Source organism: Hyaloscypha bicolor, assembly GCF_002865645.1.
Source record: "Hyaloscypha bicolor E unplaced genomic scaffold K444scaffold_125, whole genome shotgun sequence".
NCBI classification, from domain to species: domain Eukaryota; kingdom Fungi; phylum Ascomycota; class Leotiomycetes; order Helotiales; family Hyaloscyphaceae; genus Hyaloscypha; species Hyaloscypha bicolor.
In genome coordinates, this window is record NW_020194627.1 from 335,343 (window position 1) to 355,767 (window position 20,425).

Below are 20,425 nucleotides of genomic sequence, written 5' to 3' on the forward strand. Positions count from 1 at the left end.
AAAAGGCGGATAGAGGACGGAAGAGTGTAAAGTGAGAAAGTGCCCTTGTTGTATGGTGTATGGGACTGAGTGTGTACTTCTGAGGCAGTGAGATATAGGGGTATATATGTTTCTTTCTCATAGGGCAACTTTCGGTGATCGACCGCCTCTGTACCCCTGCATTAGCCGCTAGATTATCCTTGCTGAAAGGTTGGAGTTAGGCCTTGACAGCTCAAATTGGGCTTGGAGACTGAGCCAAGATCCCAATATCGCGAAAGAGGACTGTTTTGGGAACAGTAGCGACCTAGAGCCGTCCCATTTTGGTCATTTACAAGCTGAGCTCGCCTCGGAAGCTCCGACAAACTTCAAGTTGTCTTTGTACCTAGGCCATTTCCATTTCCCAGCCAGCCACGTTTCTCCTTAACTTCCTACCGGACCAAGCTTTAGACAGGGGCTCCATTCGCTTACGGAGTTCTCAACTCGCTTACCAAGGGTGGCACAGACCAGAACCCCTATTTGGCGCGGACCCAAATAGGAGATGCCAAGACGCTTCTGGACAAGGAGGGCATCTAGATTTCAGCCTTCTTGCAGCAAGCCAGCTGTATCCTATGCATTGGGGTGACGGACTTTCTTAATTTTTCTGTATGTTGATAGTCTGCCCCGCAGTACTCCAGAACCTGCAGAGGGCTTCCGTTTGGTGCTAGTGCATCAATACTTGTGTCAATAGTTCGCGGGGCTGAAAATGATCGCTCAACGTAGTCTTGGGCTTGGCACTCGCCGTCTCCGATCAAATATTCCGCATGGAGTTCATCATGAAGATGTGCGCATTTGGAACGAACGAAGCTTTGAAGTGGTGGTACCTTATTATCCAGATCCCACCCGTCAATGTCCCAAATTGTGCTCCTGATATCTTCGGCTTATATTTCATCAGAAGCTTCTTGAAATCAAGTACATGATGTTAGACGAAGCCTTACAGGCCATAGGGCCTGTGCCTGTGGCCCTTGGGATTTTGTTGCTACTCGTCGCTGCGGCGTACATACATCGCATTGCTGCTCCGGAAATTGTAGCGATGGGAAAAGTTGGACTAGATCTAGAAACACCGCAACTTCCACAGTCGATCTCATCAAACATTCCTTATATTGGCCATGTGCTGGGTTACGTTCGAGGTGGGCACAGCTATTTCAGCTCTCTCTGGTAGGACCACCCATACACGGCAGCACTTGCCTGCCCTACCGCAATGTTCATTCCGCTGACATTTGAGGATTTAGTACGAGAACGTCGCTACCCGTATTCACGATCCGAATGGCTAAAGTAAGGATGTCCCTCGTGAAACCAGAACTCACGAGAGACCTGCCAAAAGTTCGACATCTCAGTTTGGGCCCGCTAGTGCTGCAGATATTCCGGAGAAGCCTGGAGCTGGGGGAGTTTTCGTGCTCGCTGCTAAAGGAAGATGACGAGCTGAGTCGAAAGTTCGCTCGGGAGGTATCGCGCCTCTTTCGCGAAGAGTTCATTCCTAACCGGAATCTTCGCAAGTATGTTGAGGAAATCGACGGATACGTCCATCGTGAAGTGTAAGCGTCCTCAGCAAGGAAATCCCTTCCCGGTGTGTTTGGGATAGATGCTGACTTTGGAAATGTTCACAGGATGGCGATAGAAGGTGGTCAGAAGATCTTTATCGAAGCGTGGATTTTCAAGACACTTGTGAGTGGGCTAGGAAAGTCGTTGTGGGGAGGTGATAATGGACCTTTTGGTGACCCAGAATTCGTAACGCACCTGCGGTATGGCCTTCAAAATTTTACAAGCTCTCGTGAATCATCGGCCAACTGACATGTGTTGCATTAGCACGTTCCTGATGAACATGAAGCGCCTGAATGCACCCTTCGACTTTATGATCGACAATAAACTGCTCACATCGCGGCGTTTCGTTCGCGAGCGCTTAGAGAAATTCAGTTTCGAGGAGTATGTAGATAAATGCGTGAGTGGAAACACCGATGCAGTTGAAGAGAGCTTCCTCGGTCGAGTTCGCGCATTATGCTTGACCCACGGAGCTGCAGTAGAGGGCTGGACAGACTACCAGCTCCTGCTAATAGCTGGCCTAGGGCCAAACGTCACGGCGGCTTCGACGTGGATGTTTCACCATCTGCTCGCTGATCCGGAATTACTGGTGAAAGTTAGGAAAGAGCTAGATGAGTTCGTCAAGGAGTCGGAGGGCTCAGTCGACGTCGCGGATATGTCAGAGGCATGCCCACTACTGCTAGCGACCTGGTATGAGGTCCTCCGATTTCATGGAGGATTTTCGCTTGGCCGCTATGTCCACGAGGACACGACTCTGGCCAGCAAGTACTTGCTCAAGAAAGGTTCGTACGCTCTCGCGCCACTGCGGCCACATCACTTTGACCGCCAGGTCTGGGGCCCTGCTGCAGCCGATTTCCTTCCTGGGAGATTCTTGAAGGAGGATGGAAGCCTAGACGAAATTCAGAGGAGGAAACTTCGCGTTTATGGTGTGTTTGGCACGTTATGTCCAGGGAGGTATTTGGCAGTTCATATGGCGATGGCACTCACAGTGCGGCTCTTGTTGGCATTTGATATGACGCCTTTGAATGGATCGCATACGCTACCACACGAAAGTAAAGACACAGTCGCAGGGTTGGCAACTCCAGCTTTTGATGTGGAGGTTGCAATGAGGAAACGAGATAATATTTGTCAGGGGGTGAAAATACGGTTCAAAAGTAGCAGGCAGGCGTTCTAGCACACTAAACATAATATGAAGCCAATCGCCGCTGATGGTCATCAGCATGTGCCCTTGGACATGCCGCTAAGTTAGCTGGAGTCTGCGTAGCAGCGTAGGGGATCCTTTTGCCACCCCCTAAAGAATCGCGTATTATGTCCACCTTCGTCTATAAATAAATTTTGTAAATGCCTGTTATCTGGAACCCAGCCACCTCTTTGACCTAGGCGATATCCGTTCTCGCTCCCCTGTCAGGCAATGACGCCTATCCCCCCAGGCAATGTGCCTGAGGCTTCTCAACTGACCAAAAGGAGGGCTGCTAGATGTGATTTTCGTTGCTTAAGTTCAACAATTTCATTCTCTCTGGTTGTGAAGTTTTTCTCGTTCAAGAGAAGATGTAATTTGGCTCTATTTAATTACGTAGTTTAGAAGTTATTAAAGTAATTTTATAAAATCAAGTGAGTCAGAGAGCGTGCGCACGGCTGAGGGTGCGCGTCGCTAAATTCGCGTCTCACCCTGGGTTTCCACGGCTACGGTAGGATTTTAGACGGTAAGTGGCCAAAACACTCGAGCACCAGAACACCAAAATCATGGAATTCAAAGCTACGAATCGCATGCTACTTAAAATTGCGCTTGAAATTGCACTAAAATTATACTGAGACTCGTACTTACTATTAATGGGAGCTATTTACGTATTGCAATGAGCTGCGCCCCAGGAAGCCCCCCTTTCCAGAAGCTGCCCTCCAGGAAGCTCTTTATATATTATAGTGAGCTGCCCCCAAGAAGCCCTTTATATATTACAGTGAGCTGTCCCAAGGGAACTGCCCCCCAAGAAGCTGCCCCTCAGGAAGCTATTCCTTAAGAAGTTTTTTATATATCGCAATAAGCTATCCCCTAAGGAACTCTTTATATATCGCATATAAAGAGCTCCCTAGAAATAGCTCATTATAATATATAAAGAGCTCTCTAAGGGACAGCTTTTGGTAAGGGGCAGCTTCCTGAGTAAAAGCTTGGATGCCTCAGGCAACTATAAAACCTTATATTCTCTTGAGCCTCAAAACTTGAGGTATACCTTATCTATTTTATATAATCTTTCGCCTATAACTTTTCTCTGGGAGGCAGCTCACTATAATATATAAAGAGCTTCCTGGGGGGCAGCTTACTGCCTTCCGTAAAGAGCTCCCATTAATAGTGAGTACGAGTCTAAGTATAATTTTAGTGCAATTTCAAGCGCAATTTTAAGTAGCATGCGATTCGTAGCTTTGAATTCCATGATTTTGGTGTACTGGTACTCGAGTGCTCGAGTGTTTTGACCACTTGCCGTCTAAAATCCTACCGTAGATAGCCTGAAAAACACAGACTTATGCGATCAGGCTCGTTACAGTGTGCAGCGACTCTCAGCCGCACCTTGTGCGAACGCCAGCTCAAGAGCTACGAATTTGTGGAACGCGAAGCACACTTTCCAGCTGCCTCCAACATCCTCCGCGAATTGATTTATTGCGATATATTACTAACGTCCACCACGAAATCAGCGAAGACAATCAATATTCCACCACCGCGGCCTCCGCTTCTGCGTCTCTAAAGTCTCACGAAAATGCGACTTTTGCAACTGCAGGCGGACGGCGAAATCAGCCTGGCTAGAGACCTGATCGAACATGTCCCTCCGTACGCGATTCTGTCATACACCTGGGGGAGTGACGAGGAAGAAGTCACCTTCAGCGATCTGAGGGCAGGTGTTGGAAGGACAAAAGCAGGGTTTGAGAAGATTCGCTTCTGCGGAGAGCAGGCTGCTCGCGACGGCCTACACTGTTTTTGGGTGGATACCTGTTGTATCGACAAGTCAAACAATACGGAGCTGGCGGAAGCTATTAACTCCATGTTTCGTTGGTATTAGAATGCAACTCGATGCTATGTATGGCTTGCGGATGTCCCCAGAACACCTATACCACCATGGGAAGAGGCATTTCGAAGGAGCAGGTGGTTCACCCGCGGGTGGACTCTTCAGGAGCTAATTGCACCTTCGTCAGTTGAGTTTTTCTCTCCGGATGGGAGACTTGGTGATAAAAGGAGTTTAGAGCGTGAGATTCATCGAATAACGGGAATTCCAGTCCAGGCTTGGCAGAAATACCTAATTTCTGGTATCGATAGGTATCGATGCCAGAATCGTAAGGTATCGATTCCTATCGATTCCCGAACCCAATTCCCCCCTTTAATTGCAATTAACTTTAGAACCATTTCCCTTATAAGAAAGTTTTTGGTAGCGCAAATATTCTACTTAATTTAGGCTTTCTATTTAGCTACTTATCTTATAGTTTAGACTAAAACTCGTCTCAATGCGGCTATTTTAAGCAAATAATAGCTTTTGAGATTTTCGTGAGGCTCGCTTATGATAAGCGTTCCGATAAGAGATACGAATACGATACTAAATTTTCCGAATACGAGAGCTATTTTAAAATTAAGATAATATTAACTTTTATTAATAATTTTAAGTAATTCCTTTAATAGAAAGACTAGAAAATAAAGAGATTATATATAAATATATTATTATATAAATTAAATAATAAATGGAAGAGATAATTTAAGGCTAAGTATTGATTCGGTATCGATACGTATCGATCCTTGCGATACCTAAGTAATACCATCCAGTATCAATACCTTATCGATACCAAAAGTATTTTTGCCAAGCCTGTGAATCCAGTCTCGGCTCTCCGAGGCAGCGCCTTATCAATGTTTACCATAACGGAACGTATGGCATGGGCGGAGAAACGGACACTAGACGCGCGGAAGACAAGGCGTACTCATTACTAGGTATTTTTGGAATCTGTGTGCCGCTCATCTACGGCGAGGGTATAGAAAACGCATTTCGCCGACTTCAAGAGGAGGTCGACAAGGTTACCAGCTTTAATATAGGTATGTTCCTGGGAGGTGATTCTAGGCAAATTATTTATAAAGTACCATGAATCAATCCCCATCGAAACTCTATTGCTTTACTTCGCTAATAAGTAATCGTTGTAGGCAATGCGAAACGACATCAGGGCATGGTTAATGAGGATGTGGCGTCCTTAGTTGCCAGTCAACAGAGAATCCAAACCCAAGTAGCAGAAATTGTCAACACTTTGAGGACTCAAGGATTAGCAATCGACACGGATGATAGCGGAGATGTTACCGTGATCGTAGGCTCTGCTACGGAGGCTTCCCTAACCCTATCGTCCATCTCGCGATTCATGAGTGAGCTGCACAGGGCCTACTCGGTTCACCATACGATAGAAGCGTCTCGGTCATACAATGCACAGTGGCTTCAGGATCAGTTCAAAAGAATCTGGGCGGATGTCCAGGAGCAGTCAGCAACTGAACTCAGGAATAGCAAGAGAAGAAAATTATTGTCAAGAAAGAGGAAATCAAATCCCAGTCTGAGTGCAGAAGCTACCAATGTTCCAAGAATCATGCACCAGGAGTTGCAGAGGAACGTAGGGAAGAACCTCGCCTCTATTATTCGAAAACGAAAGCTACCCATGGAGAGCAGCCCATTTGAGGTCAGTCTGCCAATTGGACAGGTGAAGCTACACATCGTGTCAGACCAGCATTCCGAGAAGCTACTCGGTTTGCGCCTCGTGTATACACCAGCCCGAAACCTGCGATTGGATGTTAAAGGAATCGTCATAGCATGTATGAAATACCAGTGGCCACAGCCAATAGCTCGATGTCTTTCAACATTTCAAGTACGTTCAGAAGACTCAGAAGTTGTGCAATCGATACAAAGCGGTAATTTGGAAGTTGTTCATCAACTTTTATCAATGCGAAGGTTTCTTCCAAACGATCGAGACGAGGATGGTGATAGCCTTCTTATGATAAGTGGCTCTGCTTAGTAAATGGTCAATTCTAAGAAGGATGAACAGGTCTCTCTCTTAAAGCACCGCTATGAGGTCAGTAAATTACTGCTCGAAGAAGGCGCAAATATTTTGGATTGTGACAGGTAGTGTGACCTTGAAGTTAGGGAAATACTAGCTGATAGCCTTTGAAGCACCGGGAACTCGGCACTATGTTGCTTTTTGGACGAGATATTTGGTTTTGCGGGTATGGTTTCAGAGGACCCGCCCACCAACTTCGACACGGAAGCTACCAACTTCGCCCTTCGTCTCTTTGTTCAATATTGTGGACCAGATACTGGAGTCGCACTAAAGCACTACACTGACCTCGGCCAAAGTGTCGGAGAGTCCTTCGTTCCAGCAATCCAATGCGCTCTGAACATCTTCCCTGATTCAGGTGTACAGACACTCCTATTCCAACCCGTCCGCCGCCTTCTCACTAGTGAGTGCGACCTCGAGGAAGTTGACGGCTTCGGGAGATCAGCGCTCCTGGCGTCCGTTGAAGGGGTGAAAAGGAGTCACCTTGCAGAAATGGTAGGCTTACTCCTTCAATTCGGAGCAAATCTGCATGCGGTCGATAATGGAGACACTGGCATATTACCCTATATTCTCCGTACAACCAGCGCCTGCAACAGAGATCATACTCGGCAAGCAATCTTCCAATCCATCAAAGACATAGTTGTAAAGCTTCTCTTGCGAGGCTGCAACCCAAATGCTGTGGATGAGAACGATCACACACCATCTGATCTGGCGCTTTCTTCGAGCGCATGGCTTCTTTGGTGCGATGCATTGGAAGCAGCAGGATTAGCGCCCGATGGCGTACTGAGAGATGACGACCGGATCCATAATGTAATGCTGGACAACGCTTTACTGGACCGAAAATATAGCGAATGGCTTGAAGCTCTGCCGCCAAGGTGGCAGGTTGTTAGTGACGAACCATCTCAGCCCGAGCAAAGTCTCCCCGTCTGCTCTTACTGCCAATTCCCGGATGAGTGGACCCAAACACGAGCACCGTTTGACCGCAACGGTACATATCTGGTCCAGATGGGTAACTCATTTACCCACGCTTCCTTCGTCAACCACACGGACGGAAGCTCGTGTGGAAATGGAAAGAAATCGATGTCATGCCGCCGCAAATGTCATAGGAAAGATGGCGGCGTTGCATATTGGTCTTGGAAGTCGCTCAGTATTAGAAAGCACATCGCCTACCGGCTGTGGAAGAACCGAGTTCTCGCTAATCCCGCTCAGGCATATGTTTGGGCGACTGGTTCATTGAATGATAGTGTCGCCAGCTAGTCAACGGCGATGGCCAAGTTCTTGAAGGATTCCCTATGAGGGGCAATGTCTTGGGAGCATGAATAGACTAAACAGAATAGAGCTTCCTAAGGAATAGAGTGAGGTTCAAGCAGCAACGTGGTGATGTGTCCGCAGTCCTCAGCATCGTCATTGCAGATGTCTTACAGCCTTGCCGATTAGACTATCACGAGAGATGCATGTGTCAACAAGCATCTTTTGAATTCAACAATGAATGATTGAATTAGAAAAGATGGTAGCTAGAACGGAGGTGTTATAAAAAAGAGCATTCGTTCGCGCTCAGCATACTGCAGCCTTACTGGGCATGGTATGGCTGTAATCCGCCAAAGGAGCCCGATAAAATGCCAAGTAAGTTTTATAGTGCGCAGAAAATCTGTGTGTGCAAAAAAGCAGGGCACCGATTCTTCATGCCACTATATAAAACCATCGCCGCATTTCGTTCTCACCGAGATTCTGGCTCGAATAATTGCCGCAGTTAGAGGCCTTCTAGGCCAATGGTAACTGAATCATCCATAGGCTATTAGCTTAGTTTCGAGCCCTTCTTTGAGTAAAGCTTTAATCAAAATATACTATATAGCATTAGTTGCGGCGCCATGTTTGCTAACACGAAGCCGCTGACTTTGGCGGGATTGGAGAAGGAAGGATCAGAGGATGGTGGGGTGAGTAGTGCCTGAGCAGAGCAGCGATACTGACTAACCGCGTTGGAAACGAATGTGAAGAAAAGTCGTCTGACACTTCCAGAAAAAAGCATTCGCCGACTGCCACATCGCTATATACCAATGCCTAACATATCTTTGAATAACGGATTATATTGGAAGAGCAGCAGGTTGAGATTCTATCGTATCCACCCCATCCTCTTTCCATATCTGCTGTCTGCGAGCTGTATGGTCTGCCCCATAGGGCGCTGCAATCACGGTGAGGAGCACCGACTGTAGTGGAGGAAACCTAGGTGGAAGGATATTCTGACCCAGGTCTCAGTCTTCGCCTATTGCCTTGACAAAGTGATTCGATGCGGAGCTACCCAAAATGTATTAGTTATTAGTCTCTTCTCGTTAACTATTCTGATAAACTCACTCTCAGCCATCGCAGGCTTCCCCATCCTCGCCTCAAATGTCTCAGCATACCAAGTCTTCGCACACCAAACCGCAACCATCAAGTCTACCAGCAACGCATCCACCACCTCCCCCTCCCGTCCCTCAAACGCCAACCCCGGGTTCTCCCTCACCCCACTATCAACCTCCTTCCCCTTCTTACTAACATTCTTCGCGACAACCTCATGCACCTCTTTCGCAACCAGTTTCCCTTGCCCATCACTCCATGTCCCATTCTTGCCCTTCAACACCACCTTCTCCTTGAATTTACACTCCCAGTACTTGCCTGTCAGGCCATTTTTTAGTTGGAGGTTGCCGGTTCCGGGATAGGTACTCTTTCTTTTCCCTTTGATGTGGAATTCCAGGAAGGAGAGAGGTGGGCGAGAGATATCGTACAGGTCTTTGTCCATAATCTTCCCGCTTGTACCGTCCATTCGAATGGCGCCGGGCACGGAGCGGGAAAGGGTGACGGAATTGCCCATTGTATTCAGAGTATAGTTTAGTGAGTAGAGTGCCGTTGCTGGAACGGTGTTCGGGAAAATGAGCGCTTTATCGAGAGTCAGGGAGAGGGGTCCTGATGATGTGGCAGATGGGAAGGGTGGAGGAATGATCTCCTCTTGTTGGGGAGCTAGACCACGCTGGAGTTCATCATATGGATCCAGATTTTCTGGAGCTTCGTCTTCGGAGTCTAGAAGAGACGGCAGTCCGGTTCCATAGTTCGGGATACCTTCTGTATAGAGGTCATCGGCGATGTGGTCTGCGTATGAAGGCACGCCGTCGTCTATTGAGTTGGGAACCCGGAAGTGACCGGCTTCCACTGCTTTTGACGGTGGATGCTGTTTATCCATCATAAGTGTTGAGGTGGACTCGAATGATAAGATCTCATTGTGTATCGAAATGGCTCAAGTAGTTGACTACTGTGGCTGTGAAGCATCACGCGACCAGTTGCATCTCCGTTGGTGAGCAAGTCATCAATTCTGTGCAGCAGTGCGGCACAAAATTAGCACCAGCGGGCTACATGAACAGGTTCTAAGATACCTGATGGGCGTTGAGATCAGATGAGGTTGGTGATGTTTAAGATGAAGCGCCGAATTTCGTGGCAAGATACTGGCTTGGCAAAAAAAAAAGGTAGTCACGTGACAACCATGCACATTTACTCATATACACCATTTCGGAGATCCTGTGAGGATGTTTTCTTGCTCTTCCTGATTTGAATGCAAATCTAACTTCAATTTTGCTTTTGAATATATACTACCAGAAGCCATAGGAACGCCATCGCACACCCCAACGGGCACATCTCCCCTCATTATTTACCCCTCATCGACTCCCACTCACTCGTTAAAGAAGAACATCTCAACAGCCTTCAAACCCCCTGTGACGTTGAATTGACACTTGAATCTGAAGGGTCATTGTTAAATGCCAAAGGGAATGCAGGCCCATATCGGCAATCCTGTGCTACCTTTGTATGCTTTCTCTGCAGAGATTTATCCTCCTCCCGAATGACGTCCTCGAGCTCCTCTTCTTCTCTCTTCTCCTCCTCGATAACGTCCTCACTCCCCCCTTCAGCGATGCGCTGCTTTCTCTCTACAGCCAGTCTCTTTTCAGTTGCCAATGCAACGGCAACCCTGTCACGGAAGGCAGCGTCTGCAGCCTCTTCGACAACCACAGCGTAGTGGCAACGACGGTATACCCCAACGACACCCAGCAGCAGCCCAACCAGTTCTAGGACAAAGAGAGTTGGGAGTGCGTAGTAGAGCTGAGGATTGCAGCCTTTGGACCATATATGAATCAGTGTCTGGAAGACTTCATGTGCTGGCATTGCATACGACCAGCGATAGAACCCTGGGGAGAGTTCGAATGGGACCAAGATCGAAGAAACATTGAACACAATCCATGTGATCAGAAGCATAGGCACATACTGGGGTGGGGTCCAGATGGTAAATACGTCGAGCCAGAGGAAGTTCACGTGTGCGAACAGCCAGAGCACAGCCCAGGTCAAGCCGAATTGGTTTGAATTGACGTCCCAATCTCCACGGAATGCCCAAATAGCACCAGTGACGCAGAGCGAGCCGCAGAATGTGTATGCTAGGGATATGCAATTTCGATATGCGATGATGCGGTGAGGGTAGAGCTTGGCGTAGATCTTGAAGGCAGCGTAGAGACCGTTGATCGTTCCGAGGTAGAAGAACTCCTGGATGAGGATCAAGATGATGACGAGAGTATTGTAAATCAAACGAGATCCTTGCGAGGTCTCTTGAAGGTTGACGCTTGTAAGCTGCCATGGATTTGTGAACACTGAGATGGCTGCAGGGTCGGTGGAGTTGAGAATTTGGAGAGCTCCAGTGCCATTGATGGCCGAGTATGCGACACGCGCTGTGGATGAAAGAGTTATAAGCGTACCCTGAATATCCGGATCCACAATTGTAGAGTATCGAGCTTCGTTCCAAACGAATGTCAACACATCCGATCGATTGTACGTGTCTGCAGCAACGCCTCCTGGTAGAGCATTCGCGAGTCGTTCCGATGCCCCCATTGAAGTGTAGATCGCGCCCCAGTAATTTGTTCTGCAAACAGCCTCCTTCACATCACCTAGAGTCGGAAATCTCTCTGAAGGCATTTCTTGTAGTGTCGGAAAGGTTTTGCCCTGTAGCGTCTTGTATGCGTCGCGAACTGCGGTTCCAAGGACACTTCCATCGTAATCGACGAATAGGACGTTCATATTGTGGATGTGGCTGGACTGTTGCCATATTGCACCAAAGATATAACAAAACAACCCAAGGAACAGAATCTGCAATAAAATAAAATTAAGGCCTGCGGCTTTCAGGAGGTTGACTCGGGTTTTACGGATAGATTTGTCGGAGCCGTGGATACGGTTCTGGTGCGCCTTGGGGTATCCTTGCATGAATGCCATTGCTGGAGAGCGTGGTCAATGGAGCTCAGATCAATTCGGATAGCGCGAAGAGGTTGAGAAGCTTCATGATGTTATAGGAAGAAGGGAGAAGGAGTGAATCCGGGAGTCGAGTTGAGATTCCTGCACGCAAGCACGTGACTAATCCCACCTACATCATGCATACTGCTTAATCAGCCGCGGCTTTAATGCCATTGCTTGCATGCGAACCCGGGACACCATTAAGTTAGACAAGTGGGTTCAACGCGAAATGGCAAGGAATTTATTCGTCGGAAGGGACTGTTTTGGATGACTGAACACTTTTCACAAAGCTCACCACTCACTCACCACACAACCACACAACCACACAACCACACAACCACACAACCACACAACCACACAACCACTAAGGATCACCACACAAATTATTTGTCACAAGCGAGATCTCTAACCACCAATCAAGCTTACGAACCGGCAAAAAACTAACTAGAGTTACTTTCAATGCCAACCGACATAATCGCCGGCCGATCTGAAACCTTCCATCGATCCTCTCAAACCCCGTTCACCCCGCCCTTTTTGCCTGGGTATTGCAATCTTGCGGCTAGCGTAGGATTCCGAAAGTCATAGACTTCGCACAACTCCAGGCATATCCAGGAATGGGATATTGGAAAGGGTCGTGGCAAACAAACATGGTGAGAAGCTGCATGAAATGTTGTAGGGGGTTGAGGCAAGGAGAAACGTTTTTGGGAAATTAAGCGAGTAACAAAGGGGAGCAAGTTGCGAAGGTTCTGTCGAATTAGTAATCCAACTTCTCCTCTGTGTGTAAAAACACAACTCACGAATGCCGTACACGTACGCCGGATTTTCGAGGTGCTCAGCTCTCATTCCACTGGCAGTTGAAGAACTAGCCTACGATCGCGACCATGGGGATTCTATTACGAGTACTGTACAACCGCGGCTGCGAACCCTGAGGCTGCAATAGGAGCAACGAGCCAGTAGATCAAGAATCAATCCCTCAACCATATGCAATCGCGAAGGCCAGCAGGTAAGCATTCTGCTCTATTTTTTCACCGTGAATCAAAACTAATTAAAACAAATAGACGCCGCAGTAGAATGGGTTGAACCGCAGTGGGTCAGGAATTTGCCGCCGGTGTTGCGTTGGATCGTCCGTATCTGTTGTGAGTAGCACCCACAAAGGGGTTCTGACCCGGAGATTTCTGGCAAATTGCGTTTACACCCTTATTTTTCTTCAATATGCGGGGCACTATACTTTAGAAAACATGACGGGAGGAGATTTGCAATGCTTAGTTTGCTTACTTATGTTTAGATTGTGTCAGAGCTTTCCTCGTTAGTGAGAGCTAGATACCATTTCTGAGCAGGATTAAGTTCAGATCTATTGTTGGCGGGTTGGTCTTTTCCATATTGCTTGCTTGTATCAGGAGTTGTGCAGAGTTAGGTTTCATGTCAAACAGTCAAACTCCATGCAGATTGCTCAGATTGTGCCTTGTCCCAAGAGAACTTCGAAAGAACTCGTTGGGAGACTCGCTGCAATCCCACGACCCCGATAGTATCCCACCGCACTGTCTGTAAATGCGGTCACAATTTCCAAAGAAGCCTCTATGCCTATGCCATGAACTTGCAAAATTGCTCTTGACTCTGAACCCAAAATTGTCCTTGTGAGGCTTGCATAATGCCTTTAGACAAGAATGTCATCGACCCTTCCCAACCTGCCCCCACACTTACCCTTTGCAAATGGGATGTTGATCATCGGCGAGCCATTTTGGTTTCTTTACCGTTCTTCCCTCTCCTTCTCTCCATCTCCCTGCTTGCTACTTACGTCTCAATTTGCGGGTTCCTCGGTGGATTTAATGCTCTGGGACTCATGTATGATCCTCATATGATCATTCAGAATCGCCGTAGAGAAGTCCTCGCCTCATAAAGCGGATTTTTTTAAGTCCTTCTTTCCCGTGACTCCGGTGGTGGTCGTAGCTTTGGCGTGAAGAGAAGTGATGTTGGGACGGTTTCTGGCTTTCGTTCGGCGGGATTCGCAATTCTTGAATCTGGAGTACAGGAAAAGTTTGGAATCGAGGAAGGTATTGTATTTCTGGGGGGGACGAAATACTACTGATTTCCGGGCCGTAGTTCAAGGCTTGAGGTTCGAGATTAGCAGGGTGGAGAAAGAAGAGTGGTCATTGACGCGTCGGTAACAACTCTGAACGTTCTGGTTGAACAATGAGGGCGGCAGCGTCTTGTATCGTCCGATGCAATTGAGTGAATATTTGCTGGGAGCTTTACTCGGGGAAAGGAAATGCTGTTCTGAAGAATTGAGGGGGTGTTTCTATTTGTGATGCAGGTATTCATGAACCTCAGATTTGACTACGCGAGAAGAAAAGCGTTGTCATCTTTTTAAAGGACCTTGCTATTACCTATAATTGATTCAGAGCAGAGAACGATCATTCAACCGGAGCTGTATCCAGCAGCTCTTTCAGGGTATGTTTCCATTGCAAAGTGGGCTCTCCAATAATCCACGCCAGCGTAGATGCCCACATCAACAATCCTGGCAGATGCTCTTTCATCCACCAACAAAGACTGCTTTTCCTCTGTCCATAACAGACTGCTTACAAGCCTTGACAGGTCATCCTCACAGAACCCATACCTCTCCTTGGCCGTACTAAAGATTCCCTCCCAACATCAGCTAATCCACCTTAGTCAAACCAAAAATCTCTTCCACTCATCATCGTCAACCACCTTCTCCTTTTTCGGCGCAACTCTCTTGAATATCCCTAACCTCTTCTTAAAATTCTCACAAGGTCCTCCGAGATCGCAATGTCCTGTCTCCAGCACCACAGTCGTCGTAAAGCTCTGAAAACACATCGGACAAACTACGCTCGAAATCCCCTCATTGATATTGTAATAGCCCATGCGCGACGAAGGCATACCCAAAACTGCGGGGCTGGCGTTGAAATCGAGATTTCGTGCGGTGCCAAGATAGTACATGTCCCAGCCATCTGGTCTTGCGAGACCAGGCCGGATGTCGATGTCGAGTATTGTCTCGCCGGGCGCGAGGCGTGGGCCTAGGCTTCTGGGCCATCTTTCCTCCGCCCTGATCTTGTGAAACTCGAAGCGTGGAATGTCTTGGCTCACCATAGTCTTGGGCTCAGACTCGGCATTCGAATGAGTCTCGAGGTCGCGGGTGACCTCACGGGGGTTCGAAGGAGGGTTTCGGGGGCCTTGGGTGATTGAAGGCTTCTTGCCATTGGGCTTCAAGCGTCCAAACTTGGCTGGTCTGGGTTGGCTCGACATATTTGTTTTGAAATCGGGTAGTACAAGTTGAGAAGTGTACGTCAAGTTCTGTATCTTGATCCTGTAGAAGATTACAGGAGTTCCTTGTGAAAGGTGCTGGCAGCGCGAAGTTTGATCTTCAAAGGATAGATATCTTCTACGCAGACTCCGTTAGCAAGTACCTGACGGTGCAAAAAATTACTTCATGAGTCTTACTTCCAATAGCAGCAAAAACTTTTGCGTTCAGCTCTCTCGCCCCCTCCGATACCTTGGCTTGGGTCGGTTCAGTGTGGCAAGTTTTGATGGTGTCTTTGCTTCAGAGGAAAAGAATTTGGGCGGACACAATACTTCTATGTTTGCCATTGAATCTAATTCACTGTGCGATAAAGAAGCTTCGATGCCGGTGTTGCTCCCATACGAGCTTTGCTGGCTTACATCATGATTGAGTTGCGAAGCGGAGTCATTCCTCTGTGAACGTTGTCGCTTCGCCTTGTTGATCCTTCCAATGTCTTTGGTAGACACCCTATTTTCAATCGGCGACTTGCACTGACATGGCATATTTAGATTCAACGGCAAGCAACAATACAAGTAATTGATAGACAGCAAGCAAGTCTCTGCATGAGACAAGATATCTCAACATCAACAAGTTCATAGATGACACACAATACGCCCGGCTTTCTACTCAAAGGAATACTTAACTCAAATTTGATAATTCTCTTGCTCGGATGTGGGCTGTCTATTGCAAGGTATTAATACAGCGCTGAGCGTTATTTTACGGAACATACAAATTTTGGGCTATAGTTGATTCCTTGAATAAGATGAGCCATGAATTTGTGCCCCTACTCATTAGCATAAAGTCGATCTTTGGTGAGTGGTATTGATCTAAATAGACACTTTTTGTTATGCGATAAAGTAAAAGGACGAGAACAATGGTGGGATCGGGTAGAAAGAGAGGGGTTTCTTGGACGGCAGCCAAGAAAAACGTGTCAGAACCAAGCAGACTTGAGCGTAGAATAAATGAAAAGGCTGTTGGGACTACGATCTGCGTGAGGTCGTGAATTCATAACATTGTAGGGTTTTCTAAGCAGCTTTGGTGGCAGCACTGATATTTGCTCTCAAGGACTGGCTATCAAACAGTCAAAATATACTGCTCTTAACTGTATTATGCGGCCCATGGAGAGTAAGAATCAACTCTTATGTCTCCCGCTGCAGCTTTGTTGCCAGGCACGATTGCATTCGAGGAAAGTGAAGGATTAATTAGAGACCACCATCTCCGAAACCACTTTCTATCCCATCTTTAGGATCAGGTAGACTAATGGAATACATGGACCAAACGAATCACAATGCTTTTCTGAGATTGAGAGTCCTCACCGAATATGTGGGGGGCGGAATTCATCCAATGACATGATCGGCCCCTCGCCCACCCTCGCCCAATCGCGATCGAACTTAATCTTGCATACTCGCAGTTGGAGGGCTCATGCATAGGCGATGGATGAATACTGCTACGCTAAGCTGAAACTGGCGGTCTCGGATGTAGATGCCACATTCACTCACCGAAAGCTGAATCCCTATGAGGCTGTGTCTGTTAAGTTGCGTGCGCGACTTTTTCTACTCGAAATCCACGAACACGGGTGTGTGACACGGGGGAAGATTCTTTTAGTTGAGCTAGTATCCTCACGCCCAAGCTCAGATATGAGCGATATACCGCAGTTAGGACACCGCCATGAACGATGAGCGCCTGAGTTTCGGCGAAAGCTCCGAGGAGGATGAAATGACCGGCGCCTACCTCAATCCAGGCCTCCCTCCTCCCACCCCAAGAGAGATTGACCATTGGAATTACCATGTTTCCCTACAACAATTCGCTAAAGGTCTTCAAGTCGCAGCAAAAGCGGTGTTCCCGAATGAAACCCGGTCGAGATACAGCTGTGTCTCTGTGTTAATGCTCAGTTGGGAGGAGGAAGACCCACAACTGCCGGTGTCATACGAGATTGACAAACTATACGAGGTCTTTCAGCATGTTTACCATTTTGAGACTGAGCATTGGAAGATTCCCAATCATAACTGCCATTATCGCCTCATGGAAAAGATTATGGATTTTGCTTCGCCTACTGATGCCATCGACCATCACTTGAAGATTGTGTACTACGCTGGCCATGCTAGACTCATGGAAACTCGTTCTTTGGCCTGGACCAGGTGTGTCTAATTCTTTCTATAAGCCGGTAAAAAAATAGAGTGGCCTCCGTTGTCAACTGAAATGGTTCCAGTTTGATAACTCTTTCCATTCTACAGCTTTCGGAACAACAAGAATTCTAGATGCCCCATTGTAAAATGGAGTGGGATTCAAACCGTCCTAGAAGAAGCTCTATGCGATGTCCTCATACTCCTTGACTGTTGTGCTTCAGGTGTTGCAAACACATGCGAGGGGAACGGCGTGAATGAGGTCATTTCAGCCTGTGCCTACAACGCAATCGCGAACGGTGTTGGAGCGTACTCGTTTACGAGCGCTCTAGTGATTGAACTTACACGACTTAGCAAAAAAACCTTGTTCAGCGTTGGAGAATTATACAGGAATATATTCATCAGGACGCAAAGTCGAATGCCAGAAGACATGCCAGAAGAAGGCCGAGAAGCGGAGCGTCATCCAGCCCCCATCCACCTTATCCTTACACAAGATAGCCAGGCTACGAGAAGTATTTTACTTTCTGTTCGAGCGCAGCCAAGTTATGATATTCAACGTGCATTAGGTGCCGACGATGGTTTCGACAACTCGCAATCACTGCCGTCTAATAAGGAAAGTGGAACGGCGGTTGATGATGTATCTGAACCCGGCCCCTTTCTGCCTTCTCAACTAGAGCCAATTCCCGGAAAATATGAATCGATTCCACGTGCTGCAAGGGTTCCCCGACTAGCTTTCGCCATTCGTCTAAGAGACACATTTCGCCCAGGCGAACAATTACAACACCTCTTTTTGGATTGGCTACGGAATATACCCGCTATTGCAGAGGAGGTTCAAATTGAAGCTGGGTTTGACAGCTTTTCAACCCTGCTAATAGTCTCTTTACCGATAGCTATTTCCAGCTACCTCCCTCGCAACGATGCTGTAATATCGTTAGGCCCCATCACGTCAATGAACAAGATTCCGTGTGATGGTGATCCTGATATTACAGCGTCTTACCTTCCCTGGGAATGGGGTAGTGTATCGCAACCCCCCAGTGTCTTTGATGGTTCCATCAAAGACGCAGACATGCTCTCGCAAACGCAGGCAACCTCTGTTGGCGGTTCAGACCTTGAGGCTGTTGGTTCACGGATACAGAGACTGCTGAAACCAACGCCAGACACAATGTCGCGAGTGCAGCCAACTTTGCTTGGTCAATCAGACCCTGAGCTTGTTGGTTCTAGCAGATCGGGACCCCTGAATGCGCAATCAGGAATAGCTTCACAGTAAGTCCATGTGGACGGATGCCCTAGTAAAAATGACTGCTAACATGCCGTATGACAGTTCTCACGAACCGGAAACTATTGAACTAGATCAAACCTTCTTGGAAACTGTAGTGTACCTGGATCGCACGTATCAATCTTATGCCATCAATAATCTCACATACCTTGTGCCAATCGATGAGGTACTTATTCCCTGAAGAGCTGCCTCATATTTTTCTCATACTTGAGTATAGGAAGAGGTTGAACGGCTTCACATCATGCACAATGTCCTGTTTCGCATCTTCGATGGACGACTGATCTTTGCACCTATACACCGCCCCAGAAGAATACTAGATTGCGGCTACGGGACCGCTTCCTGGGCTATGGAGGTTGCACAATTACACCCTCGATGTGAAGTTAGCCGCCTTTCTGCTCAATGATAATGCGTGATATTTATATTCTCTTTTCCATCACACAGGTCATTGCGAGCAACATGCGATGAAAAAACAATGCCTCTACTCCCAAGGTTCTATATTCGACGTTATCAGATCGGTGTAATTCTCGTCGTTGGGTGCATAGCTGACATTGAGCGTGACAGGTTATAGGGATCGATATAAACCCTACGATGGGGCCAGAGGAAATGCCGGCTAATCTCTATCTACAAGTAGATGATTTGAATCGAAGGTAAGCTAATAACCTGATAAAGTACAACAATATGATCGATAACGGTTTAAAGGCTTTCCTTTGATTCTCACCACTTCGACCTTGTTAATTCGTGGCTGATTGCCCAAGGCATTCATGTGAACCGATGGACACAGTACGTGCGAGATCTGTTACGAGTGATAAGGCCAGGAGGCTGGTGTCAGATGGTAGAAATATATTTCAATGTCCAGTCAGATAACGGGAGTCTCACGCCTGGTCAGTACTAGACAGCACTAAAGCTGAAAGCCCCGATGAACTTAATCTCACTCTCTGGATAGATCATGCCTTATACCAGTGGAGTGCAAAATACCTCGAGAGCATGAACGGTTTAAAGGATCTTCGTGCTGCTACTCGACTTCCGAATCTGATGAGAGATGCGGGATTCGTTGATGTCGAGAGCAGGATGATATCACTCCCTACTTGTGCCTGGCCATCAAGTAAGTGAAATTCATGCTCCACTGATTATAGTAAATGCTAAGGAACGTGTTCAAAATCTTAGATGCGCGTGACAAGGAAATTGGAGCTGCGAATCGAGATAATGTGCAACGAATGCTTTATTCTTTTGCAATATTTCCCTTTACGGAGCGGCTTGGGTGAGTCAATTTAATCTATGAGCTAAACAAGCAAGGTCTCTAATAAGAAAAATTTAGTATGACGAGTCAAGATGCGCATCATCTTATTGACCAAGCATGTGCAGAAGCTGATAATCTTACTTTTAAGGTACGGTAGTTCCTCACAATCTTTGCCAATATCTTCTTAACAGGATTATAGGCATATTTCCCTTTGTATGTTTGTATTGGCAGAAAGCCGCGTTCACGCAGATGGGGTTTCTAGTTTCAATCATCTTCCTCGTTGTTGAGAAAGCAAAGGAGGGTTAAGCCTTATATAAAAATATAAAAAAATCATAAGAAAAAGAGAAGAAAGAAAGAAAGTGAGAAAGGGAAATAATCGGCTCAAATAGTCAAGATAGGTATAGGAAACCTCGATGGGAGGGGGTCCGAAAGAACGGAGGAATGATATGATTATGAAACTACCCTATTTTGAATAAAACTAAACATTAAGCCTGTGTGAAGTATGCCCGTACAAATCTAGCCGTGTCGATCCATTGGAGAGTTTCAACAGAGCTCGTTTTGCCTAAATGTTCCCGTCACTACCTCCC

General features: G+C 47.1%; 7 protein-coding genes across 7 annotated transcripts; 4 read left to right on the plus strand and 3 right to left on the minus strand.

Moving 5' to 3' along the window:
* Positions 1-1,048: 1,048 nt before the first annotated feature.
* Positions 1,049-2,728, plus strand: K444DRAFT_537712 (cytochrome P450; the record flags this gene model as incomplete). The annotated part of the gene is made up of 4 exons (XM_024875483.1): positions 1,049-1,173; positions 1,248-1,543; positions 1,598-1,757; positions 1,822-2,728. The coding sequence occupies 4 exons, from the start codon at positions 1,049-1,051 to the stop codon at positions 2,726-2,728; spliced, it is 1,488 nt and encodes a 495-aa protein (XP_024732360.1).
* A 1,382-nt stretch (positions 2,729-4,110) lies between these two features.
* K444DRAFT_617172 (HET-domain-containing protein) lies at positions 4,111-4,972 on the plus strand. The gene has a single exon (XM_024881064.1). The coding sequence runs from the start codon at positions 4,302-4,304 to the stop codon at positions 4,599-4,601; it is 300 nt and encodes a 99-aa protein (XP_024732361.1). The 5' UTR covers positions 4,111-4,301; the 3' UTR covers positions 4,602-4,972.
* Positions 4,973-8,639: 3,667 nt separating this feature from the next.
* On the minus strand, positions 8,640-10,041 carry K444DRAFT_666698 (uncharacterized protein). Its single transcript, XM_024887208.1, has 2 exons — positions 8,962-10,041; positions 8,640-8,904 (listed from the first exon to the last, which is right to left on the minus strand). Exons 1-2 carry the CDS (start codon positions 9,827-9,829, stop codon positions 8,873-8,875), a joined length of 900 nt encoding a protein of 299 aa, XP_024732362.1. The 5' UTR covers positions 9,830-10,041; the 3' UTR covers positions 8,640-8,872.
* Positions 10,042-10,150: 109 nt separating this feature from the next.
* On the minus strand, positions 10,151-11,954 carry K444DRAFT_617175 (uncharacterized protein). Its single transcript, XM_024881065.1, has one exon. It carries the CDS (start codon positions 11,887-11,889, stop codon positions 10,342-10,344), a length of 1,548 nt encoding a protein of 515 aa, XP_024732363.1. The 5' UTR covers positions 11,890-11,954; the 3' UTR covers positions 10,151-10,341.
* A 2,368-nt stretch (positions 11,955-14,322) lies between these two features.
* On the minus strand, positions 14,323-15,705 carry K444DRAFT_666700 (uncharacterized protein; the record flags this gene model as incomplete). Its single annotated transcript, XM_024887209.1, has 3 exons — positions 14,323-14,547; positions 14,581-15,229; positions 15,416-15,705. The coding sequence occupies 3 exons, from the start codon at positions 15,703-15,705 to the stop codon at positions 14,323-14,325; spliced, it is 1,164 nt and encodes a 387-aa protein (XP_024732364.1).
* A 1,213-nt stretch (positions 15,706-16,918) lies between these two features.
* K444DRAFT_537654 (uncharacterized protein) lies at positions 16,919-18,592 on the plus strand (the record flags this gene model as incomplete). Its single annotated transcript, XM_024875481.1, has 2 exons — positions 16,919-17,340; positions 17,437-18,592. The coding sequence occupies 2 exons, from the start codon at positions 16,919-16,921 to the stop codon at positions 18,590-18,592; spliced, it is 1,578 nt and encodes a 525-aa protein (XP_024732365.1).
* A 40-nt stretch (positions 18,593-18,632) lies between these two features.
* K444DRAFT_537846 (S-adenosyl-L-methionine-dependent methyltransferase) lies at positions 18,633-20,100 on the plus strand (the record flags this gene model as incomplete). Its single annotated transcript, XM_024875495.1, has 8 exons — positions 18,633-18,767; positions 18,819-18,980; positions 19,163-19,248; positions 19,301-19,482; positions 19,545-19,703; positions 19,766-19,859; positions 19,917-19,986; positions 20,038-20,100. The coding sequence occupies 8 exons, from the start codon at positions 18,633-18,635 to the stop codon at positions 20,098-20,100; spliced, it is 951 nt and encodes a 316-aa protein (XP_024732366.1).
* Between the last annotated feature and the right edge of the window lie 325 nt (positions 20,101-20,425).